The sequence below is a fragment of the Carcharodon carcharias genome, chromosome 11 (genome assembly GCF_017639515.1).
Source record: "Carcharodon carcharias isolate sCarCar2 chromosome 11, sCarCar2.pri, whole genome shotgun sequence".
Lineage (NCBI taxonomy): Eukaryota > Metazoa > Chordata > Chondrichthyes > Lamniformes > Lamnidae > Carcharodon > Carcharodon carcharias.
In genome coordinates, this window is record NC_054477.1 from 28,507,176 (window position 1) to 28,523,454 (window position 16,279).

At 41.1% G+C, this 16,279-nt stretch overlaps 1 protein-coding gene across 4 annotated transcripts in view; it reads left to right on the forward strand.

The window, feature by feature from the left end:
- tmem131 (transmembrane protein 131) overlaps window positions 1-16,279 on the forward strand; it is a 182,007-nt gene that overhangs the window by 139,436 nt on the left and 26,292 nt on the right. For all 4 annotated transcript variants that reach the window (XM_041198868.1, XM_041198870.1, XM_041198869.1 and 1 more), the window contains 4 exons: window positions 499-685; window positions 1,233-1,418; window positions 2,294-2,452; window positions 4,797-5,389. In XM_041198868.1, the coding sequence (XP_041054802.1) occupies window positions 499-685; window positions 1,233-1,418; window positions 2,294-2,452; window positions 4,797-5,389 (1,125 nt within the window). The remainder of the gene's footprint in view (window positions 1-498; window positions 686-1,232; window positions 1,419-2,293; window positions 2,453-4,796; window positions 5,390-16,279) is intronic.

A 16,279-nucleotide genomic window follows, 5' to 3' on the forward strand; every position in this document is an offset into this window, starting at 1 on the left:
CTCACCAGCACCACCTTCTCAAGGGCAATTAGGGATGAGCAACAAATGCTGCTTTGCCAGTGATGCGCTCATCCTATGAAAGAATAAAAATAATACACTGTTCAGACTGGTACTATACCACAGACCAGGAAAGTTCTAGGTTCAGCCTTTAACCAATGCTTAATTTGGTTGCACCTGAACCTCAATAGATGCTATAATTAACCCTGCACCACTGGGCTTGAAGGAGGAAATCGGCTTCAGGTTCTGATTCCAGATTAATGGTACACACATGGAGATTGGAGTTGACACAAAGCCACACAAAGCCACCCACCATTGTTTGCCATATTAACCTCTGTTTACGTGAAGAGTGATTGGATGAGATACTGGATGGATTTCTAGCACCCATCAACTTACATCCAGAAAGAGTACTACTTTCAATAAAGGATGGGGGGGTGTTGAAAAGTAGGAAGCCTTTCATGTTTACATATTTCATTGAAAACTAACTTTTTTAAATTGCAGAAATGAAAATGAAAGAGCCAAACTTCACATTGAAGAGAGTTTTTAAAGTAGAAAATACAGGGCAACTTCCAGTTCTTGTCAAGTCTATGGAAATCAGTGGATATATCTGTGAAGGATATGGCTTCAAAGTTGTAAACTGTCAAGAGTTTGCACTAAAACCAAATGCCTCTAAAGACATTATTATATTGTGAGTCCTTCAGCTTCTCTTTATTTTGGTTTTGTTTTGGCTATTTTGAAGGGCTGTTCAATCCATGCATCCTTGGCAATGCTGCACTGCAATTAATTTAGAAATGCTACTTTTTTCAAACATGGCCAATGGACTGAATCATTGAGCTCAGGGCTACTTTAATTTCTATATTTTAAGCAAAAACTTAATGTTGCTTGCTTATAACAGTTTTTTCACACACTATAGCAGCCCTGTAATAAACTAGCCAGTATATTAGCCTGTGGCTTTTTTTTAAGAAATGGATTGTAACCCTAGCATTTTTTTTAAAAAGCGCCTGGATTGTTGGTTCAAAATCATAGCATAAATTGGTTAGCTACAAACCCACAAACTTCCTGGCATCTAGTTTTAGCCACCCAATGTCATTCTAGCATTTAATGGCTTAGGGTATGGCTTGATCTGCAGTACTAAAAGATACATTTGTGATGCTTTCAGCTTTGAATGCTTTTAATCTATTGATGGTTTTATGGTCAAGATCTATTTATACGGGACCTGGCATTTTTATTTTTAGGTTTACACCTGATTTCACTGCCTCCAGAGTTATCCGTGAACTAAAACTTATCACAGCAGGAGGCTCCCAATTTGTTTTTGTATTAAATGCATCACTTCCTTATCATATGTTGGCAACATGTGCAGAGGCCCTGCCTAGACCTAACTGGGAGTTGGGACTGTATGTGATCATCTCAGGAATAATGAGGTATCTATTAAAGAATGTGCACAATTTCAAAACCTACTGTTGAATATATCGCTTTACATGTATCTTGGGAAAAGTTGATTTTGTTTTTAAGTTAGTCACCATGTTTTATTCTCTGAACAAAGCGAATGAGGAATCTACATCTCGAAGATTTCTGTTTGCTCTATAAGAGGACGCATCCCATTTACGTAAGGTCAAAGAACTTGGGCACAAATTGGCAGAGTGAAGGCTTTGGAATGCCATTTGTGTACAGGGGTACAACCAAATGATATAGGACATCCTATCAAAGACCATCATTTAGGGCAAATACTTGTGGGGCTATTCGGATTTGTGTGAAGAATACCAGCCCCGAGTGATACTCTTGCCACATTCCGGTTCCCTTGGTAAACCAGACCAGCTGGTCAATTATCAATGCCCTGATGCTCTACATGACTCATGTATCAAATTACAACAGAAGGTTGACTTAGTTTGTGCTTCCTTCACTTGACCTGTCATTTTGAAGACGCCAAGGTTCCAACTACATCCTGTTTGCGCCTTTCCCAAATAGGAGGCTTATTCACTAGTTGGCTGGGCATTAGAAAGCATGGGTTGAGTCCTCGGATGTTATAGATGGTAAAGTGACTTTTGTGTGCAGCACACAGAACAAGCCTCTGTTGCTCAGTTCAGTAACTAAGAAAAAAAGCCACCCCAAACACCTGATAAATATCCTATCTGATACCAGATAGGATCTACCCTACTAATCTTAACTACAGATGGAGGGTGTACTTGTGCTGAAACTTCTTCCCATTTTGTCTTTCTTTACCTGCTACGTGCAAAGTATTAAAAGAGGGAGAGTTATATTGCATCAGTTTATTATTTGATTTGTAATTCTTTTCCAGTGTTTTGTTCCTTTTGGTGATTGGAACAGCTTATTTAGAAGCTCAAGGAATATGGGAGCCCTTCAAAAGGCGTCTGTCTTTAGAGGGGTCCAATCCTCCCTTCGACATGGGAAGGACATTCGATCTCAGGAGAATAGTTGGTATTTCATCAGATGGAAAGTAAGTGTAATGATCTTGGTTTGGATGTGTTTTTCATTGGATTTTTCAGAATATATTGCTTATATTGATCCAATTACAGCTTGTTAGAACTAATATTGTAGCTTTTCCCCACATATTTTACTTAGTTATGAGTTGCTCGAGTGTGGGATGTGCAGTTTAAAACAGTAGGAGTGTTATGCCATGCAGTATGTTTATATGGTCATTGACTCACAGTGACTAATTCAAATTCTGTTCTATCAAATAGGCAAAGTCTAATGAAGAAAGTATCATTATGTAATTTCATTCATGGCACACGTATTAAAATAAATCAGACTGCCTGTCATGAAAATGTAATAATTTTCATCATATTATTGTGATTTAATGTGAAGGTAGGTTAATAGTGGGATTTGGATTAATTTCTCTGTGAGGTTGTATGCATGTGTGTGGATTTTAATTGAATTGCACATAGCTAGTCTTGATCTTTTGAGTTATCAAAGAGAAGCTAGGGTTGAAATGTTAAATATGTAAACCTGGCTGAAATTTTAGGGTGTGAGGAGCATTTGCACTTTTAGATAAACCAGAGTAGTTTGAATTTTAGAGATGATGGGATGTTACACCTAGCCATAAGATGTTAAGCCAAACAGTGTGTTTATTTTTCCCAAAGATTACTGATAGTACGATGAAAGATTTATATTATGGAAAAAGTAAAGTTGCAAAGACATATTGGAATGGTGGGATTTACATTAAAAAGAGAGAAACATGTATAGAGGAGATGAGGTTATGTGTAAGGAAAGAAGGAATTCTAAGATCTAACGTGTGAAAAGCCTCCAGCCTCTGTATCAAGCTGCTGTCTACAGGAACCGAAGCTAAGAGAATTCACTAAATATCACTGTCCAGGGTATTGTGTACTTTGCCTTGGTCTGGTCTGTTGAAATCTAAGTTGTTTTACTGTTGCCTTAATGGAGGTGTAGCTAGGAGCTAGATTAATTAGGAGATTTGGGAGTAGTTATAGTAGTAATTTATAAACCTGTGTATGTGCTTAAAAACCTTTAAACACTAAGTCTTAGTGGGCTCATTACTACTGAATTCAAGGCTCGCATCTCAAAGTACAAATTGCAAACAGTTGTGGCAGCTGTTTCAAGTTCCCCTCTGGGATTCGAGCAGCTCGGCATTTACCATCCGTGGTGCCATAACACTGCCAAAGGTGTCTTCCTGGAATTTTTTTAGACTCCTCCTCCATTCTACAAGAGCCAGGAGTATCCTGAAACATAAGAATTGCTAGGCATGAAAAGACCAAGGCCTGTCTACCATCTTGATAGTCACATAATGCAACAATCAGTTGTTGATTTAATTGTGGCAATTAATCTCTATCAATTAGTTTACAGCAGACCCAGATATGAGGTGAGGTTACCCCAGTGGTAGAAAGCTTTGAGAACCATAGGTGCAAACTCACCTGTTCTTAGCATGCTATACTTTACCATACATCAAGTCTCAAATTATTCCTATGTTGCATCCCAAAGTATTATCTGAAATAAATACATCTAATTTGCCTTAAAAGAATCAATACAATTTTACTTCCACTATCTCCCTAGAAACCCTTGCATAGATTCACTCACTGACTGGAGTGACGTTTACCCAGGTTGGTTTTGAATTTAACTCCCTTCAAGTGTAGGCTGTGTCCACTCATTCTACACAGGTACAATTTTGAACAAATTCTAAGATTGGGAACCTGGACACACTTTTTGCGGTGCTTGACCTCAGTCACAGTACTTGATCCCTTTATACTTGAATTTAAATTTACATACCTGTTTTTCTGACTCTTTGTTGAACTTCTGCTGCATCTTGAAGTTTCAAATTTGTAAGCACAGCAATAGGATGAGTTACCTTCTGCAGCCTGATGCTGCCCTGTTGAGAGAACTTGTCCATATTGTCCTTGATCACAACCACCAAATGTTACTGATTCTGCTCAGTATTTTAGCTTGCAGGTTTGTTAACCATGATAGTGATTGATTTTTTTTTTGGCATTTTGTCTTCCTGTGTTCTGTGCTAGAAACTCTGGGACACCGTAAAAGTCATGTTCTTGTATCCATAAGCACAAGCCAATTTTGTGTTGTGTTACTATCTGTTAAATACACTCCTAAAATGATTGTAACCTTGTATGTAATTGTCATGGTAATAGCTGCATAAACTTCAAAGTAGCATTTTACAATGAACTTCATTTATGTAGTCTAATTTTAAAAAAAAGTTTTCAAACATTTGCTTTTCAGTGCAGTAACAAAATATTATGAGTAATTACTATCTGCTCAAATATAAATTTTTGGATAAGTAAAACCAGTGAAGTTCTCATGCTTTTTTTTGTCTTCAGTTTAAATGCACTTGGATCAGATTCAAATCACAGTTCTTCAAGAGGAGTATTTGGAGGAGGTGGTTCTTCAAGACCCAGTGTAGCCAACCACAAGCAGTTCTCTGCTGCATCACAGTTGCACAGTAACAGAAACTCTTTAGACTTTGAAAGTCCAAAACTAAAGAACAATTTTGCAAATAACTCAAATAGCACTGGTAGAACATCTACCCCAGCAGTATCCATTACATCTGCTACAAAAGTAAATGCCATTGCTTCTGAGGCAAATCCATCCCAGAGCCAGACAAACAGGCGATCAAAGACATCAAGACAGTTTCACCAAATGCACCAGCAACAGACACAATTACAACCGGATCTACAGTCATTACCACAATTACCAGCAGTGCCTCAACAGGAGCAGCATCATGAGAACACTGTATCACATCTGTCACCTCCTACTACTTCATGTATGGACAATGCAAACACAAGACATAGCTCAGAGGACTCTGATATCACCAGCCTCGGAGATACAGTGGACAGAGAATGTGAACTACCTGAATCCCCATCACCAGATGTCTTCACAGAACAGCCTCCATCTCCTGCATCAAAAAATAAAGGTTTGTCTGGAGAACAACTGCTTGCATTTATACAGTTCCTATTACATAGACAAACTTCACAAAAGCATAAGAAAAATTGGTGTCGAGCCAGAGTACGATATCTTGGGAAGAGAGGGTTGTCCAAAAGGAGAAATAAGTAGAATGAATCTATATTATCTGGCATTAGATCAAGAGCTGATCTCATTGAAACATAAAATTCTTGAGGACTTGGGGTAGATGCTGAGAAGCTATTTCCTCTGCTTGGAGTAACTTAAATTTGGTGGTAAAAACAAAAAAACTGCGGATGCTGGAAATCCAAAACAAAAACAAAAATAGAATTACCTGGAAAAACTCAGAAGGTCTGGCAGCAGGTCGTTGCTCCCAATGTGGTCTCCTCTACATTGGAGAGACCAAACGTAAACCGGGCGACCGCTTTTCAGAACACCTGCGGTCTGTCCGCAAGAATGACCCAAACCTCCCTGTCGCTTGCCATTTTAACACTCCACCCTGCTGTCTTGCCCACATGTCTGTCCTTGGCTTGCTGCATTGTTCCAGTGAAGCCCAACGCAAACTGGAGGAACAACACCTCATCTTCCGACTAGGCACTTTACAGCCTTCCGGACTGAATATTGAATTCAACAACTTTAGGTCATGAGCTCCCTCCCCCATCCCCACCCCCTTTCTGTTTTCCCCCTTCCTTTTTTTTTCCAATAAATTATATAGATTTTCCTTTTCCCACCTATTTCCATTATTTTAAAAAAAAATTTTTTTAAATCTTTTATGCTCTCCCCACCCCCACTAGAGCTATACCTTGAGTGCCCTACCATCCATTCTTAATTAGCACATTTGTTTAGATAATATCACCAACTTTAACTTTAACACCTATGTGTTCTATTGTACTATTGTCGTTGACATCTTTTGATGATCTGCTTCTATCACTGCTTGTTTGTCCCTACAACCACACACCCCCCCCCCCCCCCCCCCCCCCCCACCTCTTTGTCTCTCTCTCTCTCCACCCCCCACACACACACCTTAAACCAGCTTATATTTCAACTCTTTCTTGGACTCGAACTCAAGTTCTGTCGAAGGGTCATGAGGACTCGAAACGTCAACTCTTTTCTTCTCTGCCGATGCTGCCAGACCTGCTGAGTTTTTCCAGGTAATTCTATTTTTGTTTTTGTTTGAAATTTGGTGGTATCATCTAACAAGACGTCAACCATTTAGGACTAACTTGAGAAATTCCTCCTTTTAGAGGGTTTTGGATCTTTGAAATTCTTTACCACAAAGGCTGGTGGATGAGTATATTCAATACTGAGATTGATTAAATTTTTGGGAACTAAGGAAATCAAGGGATAGGGAGAAAAAGAGTTGAGGTAGAAGTTCAGCAATCTCTGAAAGGTGGAGCACGCTCAAGGGGCCATATGGCCTACTCCTACTTCTGATGTTTTTATATTAGCTAGTATAGACAAAAGCTTAGGGAGATGGTGGCACAGTGGTAATGTCACTGGCCCAGGCTAACATTCTGGGGCCAAGAGTTCCAATCCCTCCACAGCAGCTGGTGAAATTTAAACTCTAGTAGTAAATCTGGAATTAAAAGCTAGTTTCAGTAATGATGACTGAGACCTATCTGGTTTACTAACATCCTTTAGAGAAGGAAATCTGCCATCCTTACCTGTTCTGGCCGACATGTGAATCCTGACCCACAGCAATGTGGTTGACTCTTAACTGACCTCGGAAATGGTGTGGCGAACCATTCAGTTCGCATAATTAGGGATGAGTAACAAATACTGGTCTTGCCAGTGCCACCCACGTCCCATGAAAGAATAAATTAAAAATTAAAATTAAGCTTGGTCAAGTGATGGATTTTGAAGGAGGAAGAGGGAGCTGAAACGCAGTGTTTTAGGGATAGCCTAGACAGCTGAAGACATGGCTGTCAATATAAAAGCAAAATGCTGCAGATACTGAAAATCTGGAATTGAATAAAAAACAAAGTGTTGGAAATGATCAGGTCTGGCAGCATTGTGGAGAGAGAAACAACGTTAATGCTTCAAGTTGAATATGACTCTTCAGAATAGCAAGGCCACTAGTGTTGGGGATGGGGCCAGATTTATACACACCCGCAATCCAAGGAATGGAAAATTCAAGAAGGGAGGGATTTGGAGGTGATTACTGGGATCGGTGTGGTCACTGGTGGTAAAGCCATGAAGGGATTTAAACACTTAAGATAAACAGGGCAAGAGTGATGGGTGAGTGGAATTTAGATGTTGCATAGATACCTTCAGAGTTTGCAGTTCAGTGAAGGATGGGAGGCTGACCAGGAGAACATTTGAATAGGTGATCTGGAGATGACAATTGCATGGATGAGCATTGAAGTAATCTAGCACTCAAATACAGTAGAAGTGAGGTAACTACATGAGAAACACACTTTGTATCTAAAAGCCAATTTTAATTTAAAAATGGGAAATTAAACATCATAGGTTTGCCTTCATAACATGCAACTAATACTAACTAGCATTATGTTTCAACTATTCTGCAAATTATAGTTTTAGGATAAGTTGCCCTGGTGTCTGCCATAAGACCAATTTTAGCTTTACATAGTGAACTCATGAAACCCTAAAATTGTCTTGCAAGGATGAAAAGACTGGTATTTCCAGAATAAGTAGATTAAAAATACTAAGAATGAGAAAATGGTAGATGTGTTAAATTAATTCTTCAGAAATGTCAAAAACGCATTGGAAATGAAAATGTTACCTGACTTTATTTGGTTCCTTTTCCTCAGGCTGCATTCTTAAATTATCATTATCTCACCAGTATTCCCTCTAGGCCGCACCACCATGGATACAGTTAGCACAGCCACGCACACCCTGATGGCTCACTGAGGTTTTCTGTCACTCTAGCCCATCAGCAAACAACTGGTAGATGCCCCCAGGACATGAAAGTAATGGCCATTAATTGGGTGGAATTAACAACCGAAATTCACTCATCAATTCCTGAAGCCCAAAGTTATGTGAGCACTTGTCTTTCCTGTGGCCAGCTCATCGCCACCCTTCCAACTGCCGGCGTCTCCATGTCCCCCTCAGCGAGATTTCAGGAGAAGGGAGGTGGTGAGTCCGAAGCAAGTAATTGAGTTGGCAAGAGGATTTTTGGGCCAGTTAATACCACTTATCTAATCATTCTGTTGCAGTTGATTTTGTAGAATTATTGAAGGAAGATTGATCCCAGATGTATTCAACAGACAAGGGCATTTCTAGGGAGTTTGTGAAAACTTTTGGATTCCTAGCCCAGATTTCCAAATGCAACGGTTCTTGCGAGGTTATCTAATTGGACATTCTAAACCATGCATACTTCCAAATACTACCTCTCCCCAATTTACTTCTATATGCATTTGAGGCACATTTTATTTTAAAATTTGTGTACCGATTATTACTTCATATCCCATATTTTTTATCTTTTTAAAATAACTAGGTGGAATCAATTCCATTACTTCCGCAAAAGCTACCTCCCTTGTCATTATCCCTCCTGGGATTCCATTCTCTCTTCACAAGCTTTCTTCCCCAGCTCCCAGATGTAGTTTCTCCCTTCAATACTCACTCAATATGCAGGGACATTTTATGTCTTTCAGACCTTCATTCTCCAGATTCACAGAGATGCTTTACCTCTGCCTGGTGATTGTTGATGTGCATTAATGACTGAGCTATTTTCCTCATGATTCATAGCAGATTTAGCTAAAGAAAAAAATTAAAGTTGCTTCTTCCACATTTTCTATCAATTCAAGTCAAATTGAAACAAATATCTTGAACCATCGCTGCCAATTCAACTTTGGGGAAGTGGTGGCATAATGGTATTGTCAGTGAACTAGTATTCCAGAGACTCAGCGTAATGCTCTTACTGGCGTAGTGGTATTGTCACTGAACTGGTAATGTAGAAACCCAAGGTAATGTTTTGTGACCTGGGTTCAAATCACACCACGGCAGATGGTGGAATTTGAATTGAATTAAACTCTGGAATTAAGCCCAAGAATCCATTTGGTTCACTAATGTCCTTTTTAGGGGAAGAAAATCTGCTGTCCTCATTTGGTCTGGCCTACATGTGACTCCAGATCCGCAGTAATGTGGTTGACTCTTAAATGCCAGCTGAAATGGCCTAGGAAGCTACTCAGTTGTATCAAGCTGTTAAAAAGTCAATAAGGAATGAAACCGGATGGACCACCTTCCACGACCTAGGCAATGGAAACAACAACATCAAGCCCAGCCCCGTCAACCCTGCAAAGTCCTCCTTACAAACATCTGTACCAAAATTGGGAGATCTTCTCTCAGACTAGTCAAGCAACAGTCATACTCAGGGACCTGTATCTTTTTATAGATAATGTCCCAGACACAACCGTCACCATCCCTGGGTATGTTCTGTCCTGCCGGCAAGACAGACACAGCAGAGGTGGCGGCACAGTGGTATACAGTCAGGGGAGTGTTGCCCTGGGAGTCCTCGATATCTCCTCTGGACCCCTCAAAGCCTCATGGCATCTGGTCATGTATGGGCAATGAAACCTCCTGATTATTATGTATGGCACCCCCCCCCCCCCCCCCCCCCCCCCCCCCCAAGCCTTCAGCTGATGAATCTCCTCCAGGTTGAACACCACTTAGAGGAAGCAAGGGCACATAATGCAGTCTGGGCACAGGACTTCAATGTCCATTACCAAGAGTGGCTCAGTAGCACCACAGACCGAGCTGGCCAAGTCCCGAAGGACATGGCTGCTAGTCTGGGTTTGCAGCAGGTGGTGAGGGGACCAACAAGAGGGAAAAACATACTTGACCTCATCCTCACCAACTTGCCTGCCACAGATGCATCTGCTCATGACCGCATCAGTACGGGTGACAACTCCTTGGAGATGAATTCCCATCTTTATATTGAGGATACCCTCCATCGTGTTGTGTGACACTACCACCGTGATAAATAGAATAGATTTTGAACAGATCTAGCAATTCCAGACTGGGCAACTATGAGATGCTGTGAGCCATCAGCAATAGTAGAATTGTACCCTAACATAATTTGTGACCTCGTGGTCTGGCATATCCCCCACTCTACCATTACCATCAAGCCTGGTTCAATGAAGAGTGCAGGAGGGCATGCCAGGAGCAGCACCGGGCATACATCCAAAAAAAAAATGTCAACCTGGTGATCCTATAACAATGGACTACTTGCAAGCCAAACAGCATAAGCAGCAAGTGATAGATAGAGCTAAGTGATTCCACAACCATTGGATCAGATCCCAGCTCTGCAGTCCTGCTACATGTAGTTGCGAATGGTAGTGGACAATTAATCAACTCATTGGGGGAAGAGGCTTCACAAATATCCCCATCCTCAATGATGAGGGAGCCCAGCACATCAGTGCAAATGATAAGGCTGAAGCTGTTGCAACAATCTTCAGCCAGAAGTGCCAACTGGGTGATCCATCTCTGCCTCCTCCAGAGGTCCCCAGCATCACAGATGCCAGTCTTCAGCCAATTCAGTTCACTCCATGATATCAAGAAACAGCTAAAGGCAGTGGACAATGCAAAGGTCCTCGATGTTCAGGCAATAGTACTGAAGATTTGTGCTCCAGAATTGGAGTGCCCCTAGCCAAGCTGTTCCAGCAAAGCGACAAGATGTCTACCTGGCAATGAGGAAAGTTGTCCAGTTATGTCCTGCCCAAAAAAGCAGGACAAATCCAACCTGGCCAGTGACCACCTTTTTATCAGTAAATCAGTCCGTAAAGTCAGATTGTGTAGATCATCAGTAAAGTGATGGAAGGGGCTATCAACAGTGCTGTCAAGCGGCACGTGTTTAGCAATAACCAAACTAGCGCTCAGCTTGAGTTCTGCCAGGGTCACTCAGCTCATGACCTCATAACAGCCTTGGTTCAAACATGGATAAAAGAGTTGAACTCATGAGGTGAGAGTGACTGCCCTTGACCATCAAGGCAGCATTTGACAGCCTGTGGCATCTAAGAGCCCGAGCAAAACGAGTCAATTGGAATTGGGGAAAACTCTCCGCTGGTTGGAGTCATACCTAACATAAAGGAGATGGTTGTGGTTGTTGGAAGTCCATCATCTCAGTTCCAGGATATCACTGCAGGAGTTCTTCGGGGTAGTGTCCTAGGCCCAACCACCTTCAGCCCCTTCATCAATTACCTTCCTTTTCATCATGAGATCAGAAGTGGGGATGTTCACTCTGCAATGTTCAGCCCCATTCAAGACTCCTCAGACACTGAAGCAGTCTGTGTCCAAATGCATCAAGACCTGGACAATATCCAGGCTTGTGCTGACAAGTAGTAAGTAACACTTGCATCCCAAGTGCCAGGCAATGACCATCTCCAACAAGAGACAATCTAACTATCACCCCTTGACATTCAATGACATTACCATTGCTGAATCCCCCACTATCAACATCCTGGGGGTAACCATTGACTGGGAACTGAACTGGACTAGCCACATGAATACTGTGGCTACATAAGCAGGTCAGAGGCTAGGAATCCTGTGGCGAGTAACTCACCGCCTGACTCCACTGAAGCCTGTCCAAGGCACTAGTCAAGACTATGATGGAATACTCTCCACTTGCCTGGAGGAGTGCACTCGAAACTTGGCACCATCCAGGACAAAGTAGTGCACTTGATTGGCACCTCTTCCACAAACATTCACTTACTCCATCACCAAACAGTGGCAGCAGTATATGCCATCTATAAAATGCATTGCAGAAATTCTTCAAGGCTCCATTGGGCAGCACCTTCCAAACCCATGACCACTACCATCTAGAAGGACAAAGGCAGCAGTCACATGGCAACATCACCACCTGCAAGTTCCCCTCCAAGCCACTCACCATCCTGACTTGGAAATACATAGCCATTCTTTCACTGTCACTGAGCCAAAATCCTGGAACTCTCTCCCTAACAGTACTGGTATCTACACCACATGGACTGCAGCGGTTTAAGAGGGCTGCTCACCACCTTGAGGGCAATTGGGGATGCGCACTAAATGCTGGCTTAGCCAGCGACACCCGCTCTTCCCCTAAGTTGGAAGGGGGGCGATAACTGTGGATCTAGAGTCACGTACACCAGATCATGTAAGGATGGTAGGTTTCCTTCCCTAAAGGACATAATTGAACCAGATCGGTTTTTACAACAACTGATCATTTCATCGTCACCATTGAGATTAGCTTTCAAAACCAGATTTTATTAGTTGAATTTAAATTCCACCAGCTGCCGTGATTGAATTTGAACCTGTGTCCCCAGAGCATTAGCCTGGGTCTCTGGTGTACTAGTTGGCAGATGTAGTTTAACGTGGATAAGTGTGAGGTTATCCGTTTTGGTCAGAAGAATAAAAAGGCGACTTATTATTTAAATGGAGAGAAACTTCAGAATGCTTCAGTGCAGAGGGATCTGGTTGTCCTCATGCATGAATCACTGAAAGCTAGTGTGCAGGTACAGCAGATAATAAGGAAGGCAAATGGAATTTTGGCATTTACTGCTAAAGGAATAGAGTGTAAAAATAGAAGTGTTGTTGCAACTGTGCAAGGCATTGGTGAGACCACACCTGGAGTACTGTGCACAGTTTTGGTCCCCTTACTTGAAGAAGGACGTAGTTGCATTGGAGGCGGTTCTGAGGAGGTTCACTAGATTGATTCCAGAGATGTGGGGCTTGTCTTATGGGGAGAGATTGAGCAGTTTAGGCCTATACTTGCCAGAGTTTAGATGGATGAGAGGAGATCTAATTGAGGTATATAAGATGCTAAAGGGGATAGACAAAGTAGACGTGGAGCAGATGTTTCCCCTTGTGGGGCATTCTAGAATGAGAGGCCATAGTTTTGGGCTAAGGGGTGGTAGATTTAAATCGGATGAGGAATTACTTTCTCAAAGGGCCGTGAATCTGTGAAATTCACTACCTCAGAGTGCAGTGGATGCCGGGACGCTGAATAAATTTGAGGAGATAGACAGGTTTTTAATTAGTAATGGGTTGAAAGGTTATGGGGAGAGGGCGGGAAATTGGAGTTGAGGCCGAAATGAGTTCGGCCGTGATTGTCTTGAATGGCGGGGCAGGCTCAAGGGGCTGAATTGCCTACTCCTGCTCCTAGTTCTTATGTTCTTATAACTAGACTGTACTCCCTCTAGGAATGGTGAATTAGATTGAGGTCAGTTGGAGGTGAACTGTTCTAAGTTTGCAAGTCTTTGGGTTCTCGTTACCCTGAAAACTGTCTAGGTTATCATAAGGTCATGAAAATAGGAAATAACTGACCAATCCATAAGAGTCTAGCTATGATTGGTTGAGTTGGAAAGGCTGGAATGTAACACCATGCTCTACAAATGCAGGAGTTTTATCTCATGGGGAAAATATTTTATATTATATCATTTTATATTAAAACATGTTTTCCTGTCATAGGAATATCATACACTTTTTGTTTCCAATTGTTCCAAAACCCTGGGCTGGTATCTGCATATTTTAAACCATTTTCTCCTATTTGACCCACCAGAATCCCATGCAATAAATAAATATAATATGATGCTGGATTTGGCCATAATATTATGTATCACTGCTGGTATTGGATTCAGCGAAAAGACAGAAATGCCACAATTAGAAACTGTCTCCTACATGTATGAGAAATAAGGTGAAGAATACAAGCACTACATTCTAGTGCTGTCCCTCTGGCTAATCAATGTGGGGAAATGTACAAAGTATAGATAATAGGAAAAAAATCTTCAGTTTTTTTTCAACCACGTAGCTGTCCTGTTGGTTGTCCAAATAGGTCACAGTAAAGCAGACAGCTATTGATAGGAATAAAAAGCAAAAAGAGGAACCCAAATCAGCATGTAATCGAAAGGAAATAGTTGGAGAGAAAGGAGTCTCGAGGGGTCATCCTTAACCTCTCAATGGTGAGTAGTCTTATCAAATGTCAGCAAAAATCAGAATCTAACCTACCCTCTGTGGAGAGGGGCAAGAATGAAGTTCAGCTAACAGCTGGGATTGGAGGTTTCCACTACTGTTGGAAGGTTCTCCAGGCCATAGGAAATTTAGCTTGATTTAACTGTAGTAGTTATAATCTACTCTACTCTAGATTTATTTCCAATACCCACAAGAATAATGTTGAACATATAGTCCACTCCATGTAACTGAGTTACACTATCTTGGAGTATATCAAAGCTCAAAGGCCAGCATGATTCCTGGCACTTGATAGGGGAGGTTTAAATTCATTAGCAATTGCTTTGATTGTTTGTGATAGCCTTACTTAATCAAACTTTTTCTTGGGTCCAAAATGGCAGCCTGAGTTCTGAAAGAAAAGTTTATAAGCTTTCATCTGGCACTATTAATAATTCTGCACCTGGATCTATTTTCCAGGTTGCCTACTTTAAATGCTGGTGTAGTAAAAATTAGTGTGTGTAATCACCTACAGCTTCCTCTCTTGTACTTTTGTGTACAGTGAACTACTGCAGCAATTTAAAATTAACCAGTGAGCTTGCATTTTGGCGCAGGTGCCTTTTGCTTTGGCAAGAAAAACTATTGATAAAGCCAAGAAGGGCTTACATAAAACTCCATAGACAGATTGGTTGTTTGCAGACGAGATGCAATCAGAATGAAATGGGAGACAATGCACTTGTTTCACTCATCATCCTGTTGACTATTGATCTTTGCAGGATCTCTGGCTGAATTCTAACAGCTGTAAGAACCAGTCATCGTGTGTGCTTGGAGCAAAAGAAAGAGTTTTTTCAGCAACCTGGGTTGGCTGTAGTTGCTGAAATGCTTGTGACATCCCTACAGTTATATTGGATACTGAATCAAGTTGGACATAACACATTCCAGTGACCTAAATAAAGAGCCCAAGTGTACTTTTTGCTTATAGCTGTTACATGCTTACAACTGCCTATTGCTTTGTAGGCAAGACTGAATTGCTTTTATTAGAAACTGCAATCAATAGAAGATAACGCAACTCAATTTTGAGAAATCTTGTATCTCTGTGCAGTGTAGATAGGGAATTTCTGAGACCAAAACATGTATTGTTATTTTTATCTATCCTGGATTGGGGAAACTTGATCAAAATCGATAATGTTCAAAGAGTTGCTAGCAGATCACTATCTGAATACCAGTGATAAGACCTCAGCTTCTTGAGGCAGTCCTAATTATTGAAAAAAAATCAACTTCATTAGGCTGAATGGCCTTTTATCAACTCTGACTTTTATTTGTAACTGCCAGTAGAGATGTATAGGTTTCTCCAGGTTTATATAATTTGAGTGCAGTTCTAGTTTATAGAAGATTAAGTGCAAGTTGATGCCAATTTTTAGTACACCAACAAAAATATTTGCCATTAGATTTTTCTTAAATCAGTTATTGAGGATTGCTGAAAAAAACTTTTAGTCTTGCACCCATCAGGCCAGGAATACCAGTTGGGAACAACAATTTATACTGCATAAGAAGAGAGTGCTAATTAGTTGGCAAGTGGACTCTGGTAGAGGCAATGTCATGGAGAATGCACCAGGGAACAGTTAACTGCCAGGCTTTTGTTCAAATTCAAACCAGGCAGGTCGACTCTGGTCAAGGCATTGCCATGGGGAATAAATGGCTCTCCCCAAGCTTTTGTTTAGTTGAAAAAGGTGCAATGCATGTGCATGCTCCTTCTGTCTGCAAAGGACAGGCCCCTGTGTGTGTGAATATATTTAGCATCTAGTGTGCATAAGTGAGCCACACAAATATATAATTTTGCTCCTTTCCAGTGTCAAGAGAGTCAACCTATTCTCCAACATCTGTGAAGGCTGTTGTAGAGCAAACGTAAAACATAGGCGAGTGGCTTACTCCCATTGCTTAGACTTTGCCTTGCTCTTCTTTTGTTTTCTAGCCACACTTCGTAGGAAATACTTGTAGCATTTACTTAACTTTTATATAATATTTTATT